Source organism: Talpa europaea (genome assembly GCF_964194135.1).
Source record: "Talpa europaea genome assembly, chromosome: 5".
Taxonomy (NCBI): domain Eukaryota; kingdom Metazoa; phylum Chordata; class Mammalia; order Eulipotyphla; family Talpidae; genus Talpa; species Talpa europaea.
The window spans coordinates 101,895,342-101,915,669 of record NC_140071.1 but is presented as its reverse complement, the minus strand read 5'-3'; the positions used below and the strand labels follow the sequence as shown (position 1 = coordinate 101,915,669).

The 20,328-nt window shown below is 41.3% G+C and overlaps 1 protein-coding gene and 1 pseudogene across 4 annotated transcripts in view; one reads left to right on the top strand and one right to left on the bottom strand.

Annotated features, from left to right (window-relative positions):
• The window catches only part of ANKRD17 (ankyrin repeat domain 17), a gene marked incomplete at both ends in the record, with an annotated part of 144,430 nt that extends 140,478 nt beyond the window's left edge, over positions 1-3,952 (bottom strand). For all 3 annotated transcript variants that reach the window (XM_084233291.1, XM_084233292.1, XM_084233294.1), the window contains one exon: positions 3,545-3,952. In XM_084233291.1, coding sequence (XP_084089417.1) covers positions 3,545-3,952 — 408 coding nt within the window. The remainder of the gene's footprint in view (positions 1-3,544) is intronic.
• A 9,786-nt stretch (positions 3,953-13,738) lies between these two features.
• Positions 13,739-20,328, top strand: part of LOC311170592 (E3 ubiquitin-protein ligase RNF8-like) — a 63,644-nt pseudogene continuing 57,054 nt past the window's right edge. Inside the window, exon 1 of the transcript in view lies at positions 13,739-13,918. The product of the transcript in view is annotated as an E3 ubiquitin-protein ligase RNF8-like (transcript). The remainder of the gene's footprint in view (positions 13,919-20,328) is intronic.

Sequence of the window (20,328 nt, the reverse complement as noted above, 5' to 3'; positions counted from 1 at the left end):
CTCTTAAAGTTACGATGCTTACAAAAATAGATCTTATTTAGATCAACTCCTACTGTACTAATATTTTATGAACATTTAACAAAAATGTTACTTTTGAACATGAGTTAGTACTTCAGCAAACAGTAATGCCACTTAATTACATTTAAAAATGCATTCAAGGGCCTCCCCTGGTGGCTCAGGGGGTTGAGCACCTTGCTGTGAAGCTGGCCTTGCTGTGAAGCTGTCCGCAGCCTCTCCAGCGCCGGTTTGATCTGGGCCAACCAGTGAGGGTCCAACATGGTGCCCCAGACCTCCCCTGTTGCGCCTGCTGCTCCCCTCAGCAGTGTATTTCGTCAGTTTGCCTGTTCTGTTCCCTGCTCTGTCTCTGGTGAATTCTCTCACCCTCCTGCGCATCTGGCCTGTACCTGGTTCTTGTATAAATAAAGAAATAAGTCTTTAAAAAAAAAAAATGCATTCAATAAAATGTAAAACTATTTCCAAAATCAACCCTTGCAATTTCAAAGTTTTTCTCCTTGTGATATTAAGTAAGCAATTTAATTCAGTCCACTAATTTGAAAATAAGCGTATCATGGCTTTTATGTTAGGAAACACTTCAGTTTTCAATATTGCTCAGTCACCCACTGAAAGCCAACAAAATCAAGCACTTTTTCAATTTTTTTTGTCCTCATATTTGGGTCAAATGAGGAGAGGAAAGAATAAAGCTCTTACTCTTATACATTTGTTTCAGGCATATCTAAAGTTATGTAAATTAAAACATGATTATCCTATTGTGAAATATAGAAAGGAAAATCCAATTCTCAGTAACTATCACTTAGGTTTAAAAAGAAATAGGTTTTTCTACAACATTGAAATAAAGGTGTTACTTAAAAATGAATCTCCTTGCTTCCACTTTTCCTCTTTCAGCAGACAGAAATACCTAGCAAGCTTCCTTTATAGCAAATGTATATATTTTTGTAAACTTATCCTTCACATTTTCATCTTAGGTACCCCTACATAACCTTTCCTATCCCCTTTTCACCTTTTGGTGATCTTAATTGGAAAGATAATCACAAGAATCATGTTATCCACAATTTTTTTATTGTGTAGCCAATAAGAATGAATTAGAGAGGACTTAAATACAATGAGTACTGCAAGATTTTCTAACTCTAGAAAAACTTCCATTGACATAACAACAAAAGATTAGTTAAAAGAAAAACACTGCACAACTCACCCAGTTAGTGTACAGTGACCATAAGGTTTATTTATTTATTTATGTCAGCAATAGAGGCAGGTGCAGAGATAAACTGTAGTCCTATCTGTCTGTTCATCCCTCATCATGTACCTGTATAGATTTCTTTTTAATGGCTGTACTTTTCTTACACTTATTACTTGAGACTCATCTTCACAACAAATGACAAACCTATTGTAGGCCACTGTGTAGAAGACAGAATAAAGCACTTTAAAAACAAACACTCCCCTCATTTATCAAGGTAAGTATATATCTTCCCATTTTCAAAGGTAAACAAATCTGACTCACAAAGTTAACATAACGACTAACTTAAGGCTGCTTTACATGATTTAAGGAGTTACTAAGTTTTACTTATTAGACCAAATTCCAAAGGACAAAACTACCTGAATATGTTAAGTTTACAGCACAATGTTCTGGTGGGTACCACACTCAACTATGACCATGTTCCTAAACAGTGCTTTTACTCTGAGAATTTAAAAACTGAGGTTCTGCCCATTACTGAAAGCCTGTGTTACCCTGCAATTCACTGCCTATTTTTTGAAAGAGGTCAGGAAGAGTATACAAGGAAATAAATTGTTATAAAAAGTGTACAAGCCTGAACAATTAGAAAACTCTGCCACCTCTTTTCTCCTACTTTTCCTACTACCCATGAGTTTACTCTAGATCTTGTTTTCCTTATTTTATAAATAAAAGGCCTAGGTTAGATTATCTCTAAAATGTTCTTCATACACAAAGAATTATACAATTGAATGATTCTAAATATCACTGTAGATTGCATTGGAAATAAGGATCCTGTCCCAAACTTCTCTTCATTGTTTTGAATGTAGCAATGACCAACGCTATCCTGAAACATCCAAGGTGGTCAACACAAAACCTATGATACAAACCTATCCTTACCACTCAACAGACTAAATGGAACAGGAGGGAGTGACCATCTTCTTGGCATACATACTTGAACTATTACATTTCTACTTATATAACTACTTCATTTAGTCTGAGATAAAAGAGAATCAGGTCTTCTACAAATTGACAAGTCTCAAACTCTTTAAAGGGTATTTTTCTAGTTGAACAGAATTCAAGATCCAATAAAGCAATTTTTTTAAAACACAGCCAAGATAAGCTCTGTGTTTGTGTAAGAGCGTAAGTGACAAAAGTTACTCCTGGACAATTCAGCTGTTGTCTCTTATACCTAAATCTATAATCAGTCTTTAAAGCTGCCTTAAGTTACAACTTCTTTCTCCAGATCAAGATTTTCTAGCTTCCATGTCAGGGAGTGGACAAGAGAGTTACAAAAGAGCTGATAACTATTAAGACAAACTCTCAGTTTGTTGTTAGTATGGTATGCTTTATACTAAGCTTGGCTATATGGTCTTCTTTGAAGAAGAAGGTCCTGCAACGCCGCCTGTCTGTGGATCCAGGGAAAATTATAAAGTTATTATGAAACCAGATCACTAGGACAAACCAAGAGGCCTTCCTATTCCAACTCACCACAACTAAGCCTGGTTCCAAATCAGACCCTTGATCTGCCTCATATTATCTGGAAAGCAACAGGACCTGCTTTAATTCTTCCTCAATAAGAAGCACTTGAAAACGTCTGTCCATAGAAGGCTCAAACAAATACATTTTCCCTCCACCACGTTACACAGAAATGCATATGGACACACCAGCTCCGTTCGTCCAAAATCTCTGATGAGAGATGGAGGAAGTGAAGGTTACTTAAGCCGCCACAATAGTTATGGGGGGGAAAAAAAAAAAAACAAAACCCAAAAGCCCTGCAGCAGAACAGTATGGAAAAGTACAGCCTCTCACGTGTCCCTCACATACCCAAATACTTCGCTCTGGCTCCTCCACCACCTCACCTCCCCCCAGAACAGCTCCCCTCCACCTCACAGTTTGTGAGGAATTTACCAGCCTCCTCGTCCTACTCTTTTATTTACCAACCTCCTCGTCCCCGTGGCTCACCCTTTCCTGGCTGGCTCGGCGCGGGCCCAGGAGCTCGGCCCGGCCGGCCCCGGGCAGCCCCGCCGGGGGTGCAAACGGGGACTCAGCCCCTTCCCTCCATCCCCAGCCATGTGAGGCGAGCCCGGGCGGCGTGTGCGCCCCAAGCCCGCGGCCTCGGGAGCCCTCCCGCCCCCACGTGTCACTACCCTCCCCCACCCCGCACCTCCCGAGCAGGCCCGGGAAGAAAGGGGGGCGCCGGGCCCCCAGGGGAGACCAGCGCCCCCGGGCCGGCCCCGCCGCCCGGGTCCCCTCCCACCCTCGGCCCCGGCCCCGTGCGGCCCCGTCCTCCCTCCTGCTTCCGAGCCAGGCCCTTGCCTCAGAAACCTCCTCTTCCTCGTCGTCGTCGTCCTCCTCCTCCTCGCTGTTGTTGCTGCTGGTGCCGCCGCCGCCGCCTCCGCCGCCGCCGCCGCCGCTGTTGTCGCTGTCGCTGCTGCTCTCGCTGCTGCTGGGGGGCCGGCAAGTCCGGTTCCGCTTGGCCTTGTGGTGCTGCTGCTGCGGCGGCTTCTTCTTCAGGAGCAGGTCGCAGACTCGCACCATTCCACGCGGAGAGGAGGCCGAGCGAACCCCAGCGCCGCCGCCAACGCCGCCGCCGCCGCCGCCGACCTCCGCTGCCGCCGCCGCCGCGGGGGGGCCCGCCACTGCCGCCGCCGCCGGGGGGCTCCCTTCTCCCTCAGCCGCCGCCGCCGCCGCCGCCGCCGCCGCCGGAACCGTCGCCTTCTCCATCCCCAGGGAAGAGGGAGGGCGCGGGCGGGGGAGGGGCGTGGGGGCTACGCTCTACAGCGACTTCGGCCGCACCGGGGCCGACACAGCGCTCGGTGCCGCCTCCGCCGCCACCGCCTCGGTCACCTCTACTGCCGCCGCCGCCGCCGCCGCTCCGCCAGCTCTCACCTCGTCTCGCGATACTCAGGGCGGGGAGCCTGACGATGGGAGGGAGGGAGGGAGGGAGGGAGCGTGGGGGGGGGGCGAGGCGCAGAGGGAGACCGGGCGTCGGGAGAGCCGGAGGAGTCCTCGCCCCGGCGGGGGGAGTGTGCCTGGGGCGACGGCCGAGGTGCGGACGGCCGGGACCGAGGGGGGCCGCGGGGGACTGCCAGCGCGCTGCCCGCGAGCGCCGGGATTCCTTCTCTTCCCTCGCTATTTCCTCCACACACAGTCCTTCAGCCCTCCCTTCTTCCTCCCTCGCCAGTGACTAGAACGCAGCCGCGGGCGGAAGTGCCCGTGACGCCATCAGCCGGCGCCTGAGCCGCGGCGCGCGGTGGCCGAGGGACGAGCGAGAGAGCGCGAGGGCCTGCTGCCCGGCCTCCGCGGCGGGCTGCTGCCGCCGTGCGTGGGGCGGACCGGCCGGCCGGAGGGGAGCCGCCCGGGATCTGGGGCCGGCCGGGGCGGAAGCGCGGTCCAGATCCCCCAAAGAGCGGGAGTTCGGGATCGCCAGATCCGGGAGGTGGGGCCTGGATCTGAGCTGGTGTACGTAGTTTTTTCTTCCTGGCGTTTTTTCCACCGCCAGATCGTGAGTTAGGGCTTTGGACCTGGAGAAAGGGTATCGTGTAAGAGAGCGAGCCCCCTTTGCCTCACTTTAAGTCTTGAATCTTGGACTTCTTAAACCTGAGTTTACGGTTGTGCAATAGGAAAGAGGTCGATTATGTGACGTCTGAGGTAACTAGTTTTAGTTTCCGAAAGGGAGAGAAGAAAGCGGAATCTGTGCCAGACTTTGCAGAGGATTCACTGAATGACCCTGATTTTGTTCTTGCATTCCTCACTGACTCAGTTTTTATGCTTAAAATGTTCATTATAGTCTTCCCTGTCTGTGTATCTCGTCGAAGGAATATTGTAATGGGGATTGTGAGTTAATTTGTAGGTGTCTAAAGAACTTCCTGGACTTTTGAAATAATAGCATCTCTTAGTGAACTCGGAATCATTCTGTTTCTGGTCGAATAGCAGAAGTGGCATAAGGAAAATGAAGCAAACATCAAGGGCAGATGTACTGGCACAAGATAAAGTCTGTCTCAGCTGACATAGTTGCCATTTTAAGACTGCTAAGTTTAGCAGTGTGCCTGAATATTTTTTAGCTTTTTTTTTTTTTTTCCTTTTTAGCATTGGTATACCATATGAAATGTGGGCAGTTGCCAGTACTCTACAGAGTACTATGGCAGAAGTTGCAATTACTGAGTCAATTCATTCAAGCAAAAATTCATCATGTGCCTACTGTGTGCATCATTTAGAAAATCGAAGTCTCGGCTTCCAGCGACTTTGCGGTGTAGTAAATGCCGTACTAAATATACAGATGAACTGCTACCCACTGCTTGTTCCTCTCCTACAGTGGTTGCTGAGTTCCTATGCGGAACAGTACAATGCAGTTTTTTGTCTTACCGCTGCAAATTTAGATTCTGTGATTTCAGCTGGATTTCTCCCTCCTACCTTTTTTACTCCCCACCAGAATACTTTTTGTAATCTTTAAATCCCAGCCACATTTTGTTACATGATTTCAAATTCATAACATTGAGGCTGTTAGGGAAGATGGCTTCAATTTTCGAAATACTAGAAATTTACATGCTTCTAGAATTTTCCTTGACTCCAGTATCAAAGAAATGAGACACTTCCTGCTTTATATGAAATTAACTCTCCATCTGTACTTTAGTTCCAGTTCCCTTTTCTCTTCCAGTTATAATCGTTTTGTCTTCAGATCTCCATAGTTCTGGCCCCTTAGCTTATACTTCTGTAGCTTCAACTCTCATTTCCCTCACAATCAAGCTTTAAAGAGTACTCTGTATACGATGTCTTTATTATCTGAAATCTATTACTCCTCTGCACTCTAACATCTGTACCTATTGTGCTGTCAAGACAAACAAGCAAAAACAAACAAACAAACAAAAAAAACCCCACCTTTCTTTAAAATAACTACGTTATTTAGGTAGAAAATGATTTTTACTCTTCTGTCCTAGTGAAATGATGATCTTGCTGGTACAGGTAGAATAAGGTCAAACCTATTAGAATGGAGAAAGTCCCTGGATGACTTTATTTTTATGTAGCATTCCATCTCTGGCCCCCACCCCCCTTTAGAACACGTGGCAGAAACTTGACTTATTTGCCATTCTTAAAACTTATTTCTTTCTGGGCATACAGCTAACCTAAATATTTTAGTTCCCTTTGCAATTAATTATGGCTTTGTGATTGTTTTCCAATGGAATGTGAGTGGAAGTGATGTGCATCTTTCCAGTCTTAATGAAGTCCTCCAATGCTCTCCATCAGCTTGCTGCTAGTGGTTATAGTGACCTTGAATACTATATGTTGAAGATGCCAGAGCCAGAAAAAATAAGCATGAGTGACTGACTTACAGCTCGGAAGACAGCCATCTCCAAATTAGAAACACTCCTGGATTTTTTGGTAAGAGGGAAAATTGAGATTTAAGAATTTGTAATTATAGGAGCTAAGGTGACCATAATCCAGAAATTGGTGCAGAGGTAGGGTGTTACTAAAACAATTACACAAAATATGTTGTGTCAGCTTAGTAATGATGTAGCAGATATTGGAGAAATTGATAATCAGAGATTTGAGGAAATAGACTTAGGTTTTGCAGCGACAAAATCATTTGTAGAACTGTTGACCATGATAATTGAAAGCATATCACCCATATATTAAGATTGTGGCTTCAGAGGAAGTATTAAAAAAAGTAATAGTGTATGTTGAATTTTGCTTTTTGTTCCTAGTAAGATTAAAGAGAGCAGCTCAGAAAAAAAAATACTAGGATGAACGTACATAGGAATATTTGGAAAAGTTGACTTTTTTGTAAAGAATTTAAACAGTAAAAAATGAAACTGGAGGAGGCAGTGTTCCCTAGGAACTTGGGAACTAAGACTTAGTCCTACAACAAACTTCACATCAAGACATTGGCCTTCCTATCCGAGGCCTTTATTTCAGATAGCTGCAATGTGGCTGAGATGAAATTCTAGAGAAACTGATATAGGGGCAAGAGCAAAGAAGTAAATGCAATTTGAGTATCATTTAAGGAAATTTATTTCTAATCAAATCATGAACATGGTTCAGATATCATTGTTCAAATCTTAAAACCTTGGGGCAACTATGCAACACCAATTTTGTACAAGCAAGAAATATGACAAACACGTTATAGCTCTCCAACACTACATGAGATGTATCCATCAGAAATAATGGACAAAGAACATTTCAGAGGCTAGTATTGGGGATCATACACAAATAAAGGATAAGGGAGTTCCTTCCAAAGACTAGAATTGGGATCTCATCAAAACTTTCTCCACTCTCAGGGAAGGTGGATCACAGAATGCCTGCACAGTATTCCATCATTGTTGTGCATCTATATTGCCTACTGTCTCATATTTTTCTTTTCCTAATGAGAGAATATTACAGTTGAGAGCATATTACAGTGAGATTTAAGAGTTTATCCTAACTAATATAAACCTAACTTTTTCCCCCAAGAGCAACCATCCATTTCCTAGTCCTAACTGTTATCACATAGTGGACCCATAAATTAAGCAGCCAAAGTACCCTTATTCTTCAAGTACAATGATTTATTAAGGAATGGGCAGATTTATGAATGAAGTTGGGGGCTCCATGGTAGCATAGAGGTTAAGTCTCAGTACTATCATGCTATCACTGTTGTGGCCTGAGTTCAATTCCTGGCCAAGAAGCTAGCCCACATACAATATCCTGTCTTGCCTGCTGTTCCCCTAAGCAATTTATTTCACTAGGTCCACCTGTTTTGCTTCCAACTCTGTCTCTAGTGAATCCTCTCACCTGCCACACTTCTGACCTACACCTGAGTTCTATGCATAAGTAAATAAATAAATCTTACCAAAAATGAAACCAATTGATGGGTCTCACCATTCTGCATACTACTATTGAAAAAGAGGCATCTCTTTGAATTAAGCAGTGACTTAAATTACCTATAGTCTTATTATCATGTAGAGTGACCCTGCTTCAGAACAGAATCATTACAAGAAAATAGAGGCTATTTAAATGGTATAGCAAGATGGGAAAAGAACCCATTAATTGAGACACAGATTTCCTGGCTCTCTCCACAGGGTTGAAATTCCAAGAATAGATACTATCAGGAAGACTTGGGAATTCAAACTGGGAGCTTGTGGCTTGTGCCCTGCTTCTCACCTCAAAGTTTGCCAATATAGGCAACTACAATCAAGTAGAAATGGCAAAATAATATGTTTAAGCAGAGAGGGCCAGGCAACGTAAATAACCTTTCCCTCTCCTGCATCTTCCTTGGCTACGATGGACTGAAAAGGAGATACAGAATTCCTTAAGTGGTATGTAAATTTGGTAAAACTGAGTGCTTTCCATAGGCTTTCTGTAGTACAGTGTGATGGAAACTCATGGCAGAGCTGTGGTATAAATGGGTTGAAAGGAGGATCCTGTTGAGTATACACTAACATCCATAAGTTCTGAAATAAGGTAGAGGAAAATAATCCAACTCTGAAAGAATGCATTGGAAGTTGTATCAACAATGTACCTTTTCAGCAACAAAGACAACGATCAGACCAGATGCCCTTCTGCAATGCCATGACAGTGAAGTAAAATCAGAGAAACCATGCTTTAATGATTTAAATGTAGAATATTCCTAACAATCCAAAATTGGATAGGACATTTCAAATAATCCAGCTAGAAGGGAGCAAGAATTTTCAAAAATGAGATGGTTTGTATAGTGCCATTGTGAACAAATGACACACCTACAATAAAAAATTGATAAGTCTAGGTGAGTTATGCAATAATTTTTTGGCCTTGGCTAGGAGAATTGGCAATACTGTATTGCAAGAAGCAAGTTACCTGTTGAGTTTTAGGTCTTAGCCATTGTCTATATCAAAATTGAAGTTTTAGAGAAATTGGTAGAGGAGCATTCAGATTTTGAACTGTGTCCAATAGTGAGGTCCTACAGAAAAAATAGAGGCGGGGGGTGGGGGCGGGTGGTGCATTGCATATCACTTCAAGCTCCTATTTGAATACAGAAGAAAAATGTTTTTCTAAAACACCCCTTTTTGCATGTAGTCAGTTCACATGACAAAGAAATAAGCCTATATAAAAAAGATAAAATTGAAGCCCTGAAAAAAATCATGCACAAAATCTCTGGTAGATATCCTATCTGACAAAGGTTGGCAAATTATCTCTATCGTGAGGAGCCATCCTTTAGATGTAATGTAGGACAAAGAGACTTAACCTAACTATGTTATTCCTGAACTTTTTCCTCAGCTTATAATTTTGGATGCAGCAGTCAAAACAGAAATACAGGTGTAGCTGTCTGAATGATAGATTCTACAGAAATATGTTGCTGAGTTTACCTGGATGAAGGATAGATATTGCATTCTAACCTTGCCACACACTGCTAAGGGAGAGAAAACAGATTCACACACCATTTGGTTTCTAAATCACAGTTACCAAAAAGTAAAGTCAATGAGCAGTCAACTAAGATTTCAAGAGAATTGTATTGACAGAAACACCAGCCCTTGCAAACAATGGCACATTATTGCTCAATTCCAGTATCTCATGTGTGTACAAAGGATAAGAGAGTACCTTCCAGAGAGCAAACTCAAGACAACTATATTAACTAACCAGGGACCTCATCTACTGCTAATTAGGCTGCCCATACTTTCCTCTTTAAGTATATACCACTAAAAAAATTATTTTTATCCTGCTGTACCATGAAGAACTAGATCCAGAACCGACCAAATGAAATGCACACCATCCACACTCTTGACTTTCAAGCAAGGTGAATAATTGGGTAAAATTTGGGGGATGATAGTATTTCAGCTGTCCATGGGATGATTACACTGTTTGGGCTAGGGCATGCTTGAAAGTTGCACAAGTATAAATACTGGGTAGCCAATGGGTAGAATGTAGTGGACAACTTTTACTTTTTTATGTCCATCTTTTCAGGAAATGCCTTCTCTGCCCAATAAGGCTGTCAATTCTGTGACAAGTCTTCCCCTCTTATAAGAATGTGAGAACCATGCCTATTTTTCAGTGTCATCCATGAAAAGTTTGCTAAAGCTAAAGCTATTGCTGACAATTTTTGACATGGAATGAGCCTGTCTTACCATATAGTAAAAAGAGAAAATAGATATGAAAAACAAGAAAGTAGAGTCCACCTGATATAATTTGAAATCCAGAACCACACTGACCTTAGAGCCTGCTAAGTTCTGTCTCTTACCCACCCACCCTGCCACTCTCATTTAACCTATTTTAGGACAGATTTTTTATTCATTTACAACTAAAATAGCCCTAATACAGTTCCCTGAGAGGCATGGTCCCATTCTTAAAAATCTTACAGAACAAGAATTGTGGTAGTCATAGTTGCACCAACGCCAGGGAGACATTTCCTAAATTGCCTTCCTTGGATGCTTTCACTTTATGCAGGAACAGTACAATTTATAATTACTTACTAATTGCCAAGGTCATTAACTTCTTTTCGGCCCTCTACTTACTTCACTCTATAGTATTTGACATCAATTGTTGCAGTTTCCAAGGAGGGTTCTAGTAAAATAATCTCTTTCTTGCCTAAATTCTGAACCATTTGGGAAATAACCAAAGGATAGAGGTGGTAGCTAAAATAACTTTATTACTGATAAAATTAAGTTGGGTGGTATGACTTAGTGTGGAGATCAAATAGATCTTCCAGTTGCTTCCCAGAATTAAGCAGATTTAGACCTCCATTTGCTAGCAACACCTAATAAGAATAGCATGGAGGATCAAAAATGAGAAGGGTCTCTGTAGACAACCTTGTTCGCAAGTTGAAGGACAGAGCCAAATGAGACATTCTTCACAAATTTACTGATGATGCAGGTTACTCATTGTCCCCAGGTATAGAGAAAGACCTAGTACTAGTTGAAGTCCTTTCACAGGAGGTAAACATCAGAAGCAAGCAAGATGCTTTTTTCATTATCATCACTGACCAATTCCTCCTTGAAATTTACTTTCTTTAGTTTCTATGATAATTTTCTACTTACTGTTTTATCTCTAATCAGTCCTACTTAGTATACTTTAAGCACCTTTCTTTCTGGCTCTTAAATGTTAAGGAGTTCCTCATGATTCAGGCCTTTGGCTTATTTCTTTTCTTTTTTTTCTTTTTTTTAAAGATTTATTTAGTCATGCATTCAAGAGCTCGGGTGTAGGCCAGAGGTGCAGAGGGGTGAGGTTTGAAAAGATTCACCAGAGACAGAGTGGGAAGCAGAACAGGTGGATTGACTGAAATACACTGCTGAGGGGAGCAGTGGGCGAGACAGGAGAGTTCTGCTGTGCCATGCAGGTTAGCTCTCTAGCTGGGGATAGAACTCATGCTGCAGTGGTTACTGATAGCTTCATCGTGCTGAGACTTAACCCCTTGCACCACCAGAGAGGCCCCCTTTGCTTTATTTCTATTGACTATTTCACATACTCTTCCTTGGAATCTCATTTAGCTTCACATCTCAGCTGCCATGTTTATGGTTTAATGACTTTATTTCTCTTATTGCCAACCCATATAGATCTAGGGATACTAATGGAATTACCTCAGTTAAGCTAATGTTTCTTTAACTTTTACTTCCCACCAAAATAGACCCAAGATTACAAAATGCTGTTCTGTGAACCTCATATATAATTACTTTCTTTGTCCTTACAGTAACTGCCTTATTTTGGCTTCTGTCATCTTTCACCCAAGCAATTGCAATAGTTTGTTAATTAATATTTCTGCTCCTGATCCTATTCTACTCCACTTTATCCTTCACCTTGCCTCCTGTGTTCTTTATCTTGTAAGTACCATTCCTGAATATGAAAACTTCAGGTCCATTGTTGGACATTAAGAAATACAGAAAAGCACATGCAGATGAACACATCTAGTGATAGTATAAATCTTTACATTGTTTTCTATATGTATTTTAAAATAAAATGAAAATGTTGCTTTTTAGCTTGTTTTTTTTTTAAAGATTTAATTATTTATGCATACAAGAGCTGGGGCACAGGTCAGATGTGGGGGGATGAGAGGATTCACCAGAGACAGTGGGTAACAGAACAGGCAGACTGACCTAGGTACACTGCTGAGGGGAGCAGCGGGCAGGACAGGAGAGGTCTGCTGCGCTATGTGTGTTGCTCCTTGGCCGGCTGGGGATCACACTTGTGCTGCAGTGGCTATGATAGCTTCATAGATTGCTTCTTAACCCCTTGCACCACCAGGGAGGCCCTTAGCTTGCTTTTTAAAAAGGAATATACAACAGTATTTTCTCATGGCATTATTCACTTTAATATCATTTGTATTGAATATATGGTGGACATAGCAACTTAGTTAAGACAAGTACTACAAACTGGCACTCTATAACCAAAACTGGTATATAGGTATATGGACATTCTATATGTTGTCATAAAAACATTTCAAAGTTGTTTGAATTTTGAATGCCTGTATACATGATACGCTCCCTTTGCCATAGTTTTCACAGTTTCCTATTATGCCTAGTGTTATTTGCTCATTTTTGTCACCTGTTTTTTGTTGTTGTAATTAGTTTTGTGTAATTTAAAAAAAAAATGTTGGCATTGAGTTAAAAATGGACAGCTTACTCAATGTAAGAATGGATTTTCATTTATTACTTAGTATTTGTTGCCTACCTATTATACACCAGGTAATGTGTCTGCCGGGGAAAAAAAGTGTGAGCAATTGAAATATGATCCCTTACACCTTAAAACATTGGTCTACTGTGAGAAATGTACAGATTAAATAACTACTACAATGAAAAACTGACATAGTGACTTTTGTTTAGAATGTGGGACTTTCCTGAGGTAGTAATGCTAGAATTAAGATTGATACTGGGTTAGGTAAAAAAAAAAAAAGAAGAGTATTTCTGACCAAGGCCTTAAAAAAGAAGTATTAGGGTTTCCCCAGTGGTGCAGTGGTTGAGCTCTGGGTTGCAAAGCTGCCAGCAGCCTCTGCAGCGCCAGTTCAATTCCTGGCCACTGGGCAAGGGTCCCATATGGCGCGCAGACCTTTCCTGCCATCCGCTGCTCCCCTCAGCAGTGTACTTAGTCAGTCTGCCTGCTCTGCTCTGCTCTCCGCTCTGGCTCTGGTGAATTCTGTCACCCTCCCACGCTTCTGACTGTACCCAGTGCTTGTATAAATAAATAAAATAAAAAATCTTCAAAAAAAAAAAAGTGTTAAACTGTACAGAGTGGAAACGCAGAGTTATCAGACCAAGATGGCATCTGAGAAGTTTCCCTGGTTTGCTCCCAGGACAATAATCTGAAAGTTATCCAGAAGGGCACTATACCCAGAGAATTTTGTAACTTTGAACTAGACTGGAGTACTCTTGGACATTTAAAACCAGCACAGATTGCACCAAAGGGGATACTGAAGAAATTCAATGCCATACAACATAAGGTGAATGGAGAGATACCTGGGCTAGGAGGCTGCCCTGCAAAGCTCAGAGCTATTTACCTGTGTTTGGCTGGGAACTATGGGGAGGGGAGAGCTGAGTGGTAGGAAAGCAAACCCTTGACTGGGGGAGATAGGTGGGGATGAGCAAGGGTGTACCCAATGGATCAGGCCCCAATGAAGGTGCTCTGAGCTGCACTATCCTCCTCCACTCCTGTGAGACCGGTACTGACCTTGTGAGGCAAGCTGATAGCATGCAGAACTACAGAAATATGGGACTGAAGCCCCAGGGAGTAGGACTCTTGGTGGTGCTACAAACACAGGCCAGTTCCCACCCACCAGCTTTCACTGTAGCTGAACACTTTTAAGCCTGTCCTGAACCACCTGATTAGACAGTTGCAGATGACTTCTCTCCAACATGAAAGGTACAACATGAAGTCCAGAAATGCCAAACATCTAAAATCATTTAAAGCTAGGGAAAAGCTAAAAACAAAACCAAACTGAAAGCAGCACCATCTACTGGAAAAATAGAGGTCATACAACTTATATTTCTGCTAAGAACACTTAAAAATACAGCAACTTTTAAGCAGCAAAATGGGCAGCCATAAAAATACAACACATGGAAAATTGAGTCCTCAAAGGAATACATCACCACAAAGAGAGCAATTTTCCAGAAACTAAGCACAACAACATGAAAGATCTTTATTAAAAGAGAAATTTGATGTAACATTGATTTATAACACCACATGTGATTTAGATGTATAGGATTGTACCCTTCAGGTCTATGCTACCACACCACACCCACCACCATCAAGGCACCCATAATCATAGATACAGAAGATCTTATGTTCATGTCACATACAGAATTCAAAATTGCCATAAAAAAGAAATTGAAAGAAATGGGGGAAAAAACAGAAAAATTGATAAAAAATATACAAGAAACTCCTGAAATAAATGATGTCCTGAGAAGTAAAATTAATGAACAGAATAATAGAAATTGAAGCTTTAAATAAGAAAATAATGGAAACATAGGATTGTAAAACGTGAATAGAAGAGAAAAAATTCTGGAGAAAGCTGTGGAAGCAGAATATACCAAATGGAATATCAAATCAGTGAACTCAAAGGTGGTAATTCACAATGAATCTGGGTTAAAGAAGAAAGATACAAAGAAAGAAAAATGAAGAAACACTCCAAGAATTAATTAACATCATTAAGAAAGTCAACACCAGAATAATAGGTATTCCAGAAGTGGAAACTATTGAGAAGGGAACACAGAACTTATTTTTTTCCTTTTATATATATATATATATATATATATATAAAATAAGGGTGATATATATATATTTTACACATTGTTCATTTTTTTAAGATTTATTTATTGATTGATTGATTGATTTATACATACATACATACAAGCACTGGGTACAGTCAGAAGCGCGGGAGGGTGAGAGAATTCACCAGAGCCAGAGCGGGGAGCAGAGCAGGCAGAAGGACCAAAGTACACTGCTAAGGGGAGCAGCGGGCAGCAGGAGAGATCTGCATGCCATGTGGGACCCTCCTCACTGGGGATCGAACTGGCGCTGCAGAGTCTGCGGGCAGCTTCGCAACCCAGTGCTCAACCGCTGCGCCACCAAGGAGGCCCTGTTGTTCATTTTTTGCCGCAGACCAGCATAGCAGTAGACGATGAGGCCACCTCAGGGTTGAGAGAAGCGTGCAGAGTGGTCAGGGAGTCGGCGAAAGAAATGACAAACAGACACACTTCAAGAGTGAAAATCTGAGTGTAGTGTTCTCTAAATTTGTGACCAGTATATATATGTTTTCCAAAAGCACAGGAATGAATATCAAGGAAATTAGCTTGCTCATGGGCTCAGTCTATCACTATCAGGGAGGTGATCTACATAACAAGCAATGACCATTATAGAAGAAAGAAGGAAGTTTAGAAAGACAAATAAGGGATTAAAGTTTGTAGTTCTAGGAAGAGGGATAAGATTTTTAGCATTCTTGTAGTGGTTCTTCCTGGTCATTACCTTTTGATAAGCTTCTGCCTTTTCAGGGAACTTCCGCTGCACTTCCTCTGCTTCAGGCTGTTCTCCCGCCACACGCTGGTGCCCAGCCGGATCTAGGGACCGTGGCGAAAGCCATTCCTAAAGATCACTGCGGTGGGAGGTGCAGCAGGTATGTAGGGTTTTGCTGTTCTTCCCCTGCGCGCTGGTTGCCCAGCCGGACCTAGGGCCGGTTAGCCCTAAAGGTCACTGCAGGGGAAGGTGCAGCAATTTTTATACAATATTTGCTTCCCCACCCCCTCAGGTGTAGTCCCCATAGAGTTTCCTTCACCAATGCACCCTGTGCACCATCACCATCACCCTGTGCTCCTCCCTCACACCCTTTGATCCCTTGCCCTCCTCCTCCCCTGCAGTATGTCTCTGATTTATAATTGTTTGTTTTTGCTTTGTTGTGTTTTGTACTGTTATTATTTTTTTTATACTGATGTTTTATTGAGTTCCCCTACATTCCTGCTATAAGTGAAATCATCTGATATTTTTCTTTTTCCTTCTGGCTTATTTCACTGAGCATAATTCCTTCTAGTTCCATCCATGTTGCTGTGAATTGCATGGGTTTATCTTTTTTGATTACTGAATAATATTCCATTGTGTATATGTTCCACATCTTCTTGATCCAGTCATCAATTTTTGGCCATTTGGGTTGTTTCCAGGTTTTACCTATTGTAAATAGTGCTACAATAAACATAAGTGTACAGGTGTTCTTTTGAATCAATGTGTTCGTGTCCTTTGGGTAGATCCCTAGGAGTGGAATTGCCGGGTCATATGGTTGCTCCATTTTTAGCAGGTTGAGGAATCCCCACACAGCTTTCCATAGTGGTTAGACCAGTTTGCACTCCCACCAGCAATGTAGGAGAGTTCCTTTTTCACCACATCCTCGCCTACATTTGTTGTTGCTTGTTTTTTTGATATGTGCCATTCTTACTGGTGTAAGGTGGTATCTCAGTGTGGTTTTGATTTGCATTTCCCCGACTATCAGATATGTTGAACATTTTTTTATATGCCTATTGGCCATTTGCATTTCCTCTTTGGAGAAATTCTTTTGAGTTCTGCCCATTTCTTGACTGAATTATTTATTTTGTTTTTGTTGAGTCCTGTGTGTTCTTTGTATATCTTTGTGATCGGTCCCTTATCAGTTGACTGGAGTGCAAAGATTTTTTCCCAATCACTGGGGTGTCTCTCTGTTTTGGTTAATGTCTCTTTTGTTGTGCAGAAGCTTTTCAGTTTGATGTAATCCCAGCTGTTTATATTTTTCCTTGACTTTCTTTGCTTTGGGTGATGAGTGTTTAAAGATGTTATTACGCTGTATGTCTTGTAGTGTTTTACCTATATTTTCTTCTGTATATTTTATGGTTTCAGGCTTTATGTCCAGTTCTTTTATCCATTTTGAGTTGATTTTTGTGCACGGTGAAAGGTAGTGGTCTAGTTTCATTTTTTTGCATGTGGTGGTCCAGTTTTCCCAGCACCATTTATTGAACGAACTGTCTGTGGGAACACAGAACTTATTTAAAAAAAAAAAAAAAAAAAAAGAGGAAAACTTCCCAAACACGGGGAAGAAATTAAATAACATGTCTCTGAAGCTAAAAGAATACCTGATTATTTTAATGTGATAAGACCAAGACACATCATCACAAAACTCATAAGAGTTCATGACGAAGACTAAATATTAAATGATAACCTAAGAAGGCATCCCCATCAAGCTTACTTGTGACTTCTCTGAGGAACCACTATGGTCAAAGAGAGAATGGAATGACACACTCAAAATACTTAAAGAATACTGTATGCTGAAAAACTTTCCTTAAGATATGAGGGAGAGGGCCTCCCTGGTGGCGCAGCGGTTGAGCACTGGGTTGCGAAGCTGCCCGCAGCCTCTGCAGCGCTGGTTCCATCCCCAGCTGCTCCCGGCCACCGGGTGAGGGTCCCACATGGCGTGCAGACCTCTCCTGCCGCCAACTGCTCCCCTCAGCAGTGTACTTCATCACTCTGCCTGCTCTGCTCTCCTCTCTGGCTCTAGTGAATTCTCTCACTCTCCCACGCTTCTGACTATACCCAGTGCTTGTATAAATAAATAAATAAATAAATAAATAAATAAATAAATAAATAAATCTTAAAAAAAAAAAAGATATGAGGGAGAAATGAAGGTCTAACCAGACAAATAGAAGCTGAAGAAGTTTGCCAACATTAGACCGCCCTTACAAGAAATATTGAAAATAGTTCTCTTATTTAAACTGAAGATAATGTCCATGGGAAAAAAATGAATAAGAAAATAGAATTAGAAAAATAAAGACAAAATTACAGCAGCAGACTCTCATATATCAATAATCACCTAAATGTAAAAGGAATAAACTCTAATCAAAATGTATAGAGTGGTTGGGTCAGAAAACAAAACCCAACTATCTGCTGTCTCCAAAAAACTGATCTGAGATCCAAAGATAAACATAGGCTCAAAGTAAATGGTTGTGGGCCTCCCCGGTGGCGCAGCGGTTGAGCGCTGGGTTGCGAAGCTGCCCGCGGCCTCTGCAGCGCTGGTTCGATTCCCGGCTGCTCCCCGGCCACCGGAGGAGGGTCCCACATGGCGTGCAGACCTCTCCTGCCGCCCGCTGCTCCCCTCAGCAGTGTACTTCAGTCCTTCTACCTGCTCTGCTCCCTGCTCTGGCTCTGGTGAATTCTCTCACCCTCCCGCGCTTCTGACTGTACCCAGTGCATGTATAAACAAAAAACAAACAAACAAACCAGCAAACAAATAAATAAAGCATGCCTCTATTAAAAAAAAATAATAAAAATAAACAAAGTAAATGGTTGTAAAATAATCCTATAAGCAAATAGGACCCAGAAAAAAGGCAGGGGTAATCATATATATATTAGATACAATAGAGTTGCAGCTAAAAAAGGTAACAAGAGATAGGATAGATACTCTATAACCATTAATGGAACACTTTATCAAGAAGACATAACACTCATTGACATAAATGCACCAAATGAAGGAGCATCAAAATATATACGACAACTATTATCAAATCTGAAAACAGATATATGCAGCAACACAGTAGCTCTGGGGGACTTTGACACCACACTTCCAGCAATGGACAGATCAACCAAAGGGAAAAGAAACAAGAAACCTAGCATCATAATTTTTTCTGTAGTCAGTGTCTAAGTTAAAAAGTATTTTTTGAAAATTGTTTGAGAATAAAATACACAAAAATGTAAAGGAAAGTGACACATGAAAGAAAACTGAGAAAATCTTGGCAGTATTTGAACCTAGATAATGGGAAAATTAGATTCGTTATACTATTTTTTCCACTATTATGTATGTTTGGGAAAAAATGAAAAATAAAAAATTGAAAAAAAGAAAACAGTAATCTTAAACTAAGCATTAGATCACATGGGCTTATTTTATTTTTTAAATTTATTTTAAAAATGTAATGTGATATAATGTTGCATAGAAGAACTGGGGTATAGGCCAGAGGTGTGGGGAGTAAGAGGATTCACCAGAGACAGCGTGGGGAGCAGAACAGGCAGATCTACTGAAACACACTGCTAAGGGGAACAGCGAGCAAAATAGAGGTCTGCTGCGTACGTGGGTTAGCCCTGGCCAGGGATCGAACTCAGGCCATCACAACTGTAGTGTTGGTAGCACTGAGACTTAATCTCTAGGCCACCAGGGAGGCCCCACCAGGGCTTAATAGACAGTTATATGACATTTTACCCCATAAAAGTTGAGTACACATTCTTCTCAAGTGTGCATGGATATTCTCCAGGATAGACCACATGTTAGGTCAAAAAAAAGTCAATAAATTAATGAAGATTGACATCATAACAAGCATCTTCTCTGATCACGAAGGTATTAAACTAGAAATAAACCACAAAAAGAAAGCAGGGAAAACCTCTATTATGTGGAGACTCAACAACTCACTACTAAATGATTATTGGGTTAATGAGGAAAGCAAAGAAGAAATTAAAAAGTAACTTGAAATAAACAAAAATGAGGACACAACCTATCAGAACCATGGGACACAGAGAGAAATATGTAACAATAGAGACTTACATCAATAAACAAGAAAGCTTGAATAATTAATCTCTCACCTTAAGGAATTAGAAAAATATAAAACAAACAAACCTAAAAGCTAGTTGAAGGAAGGCAATAGTGAATTAGGGCAGGAAAAAAAAACAATTCAAAATAACAGTCAAAAAGATCAATGAAACCAAAAGCTACTTCTTTGGAGAAATGAACAAAACTCGCAACCCTCTAGCTAGACTCAGAAAGAAAAAAAAAGGGGGATGGGAGGGACTCAATCGAATCAGAAACAATAGAGAAGTTACAGCCAACATCACAAAAATTCAGAGGATCATAAGAGATTACTATGAACATTTGTATACCAACAAGTTGAGAAACCTAGAATGGGCAAAATGTAAACTTCCTAGACTGAATAAGGAAGAAATAGACCTGAACAGACCAATTACAAGAAGGGAAATTGAAACAGTAATTAAAAGTCTCCCAAAAAACAAAAGGATTGACCCAGATGGTTTCACTAGTGTGTTCTATCAAACCTTCAAAGATGAGCTAATACTTATCCTTCTCAAGCTATTCCAAAAAACTGAGAAAGAGGGTTGCTTACAAACACATTTTGTGAGGACAACATTATCCTGATACTAAAACCAGGCAAAGACATTAC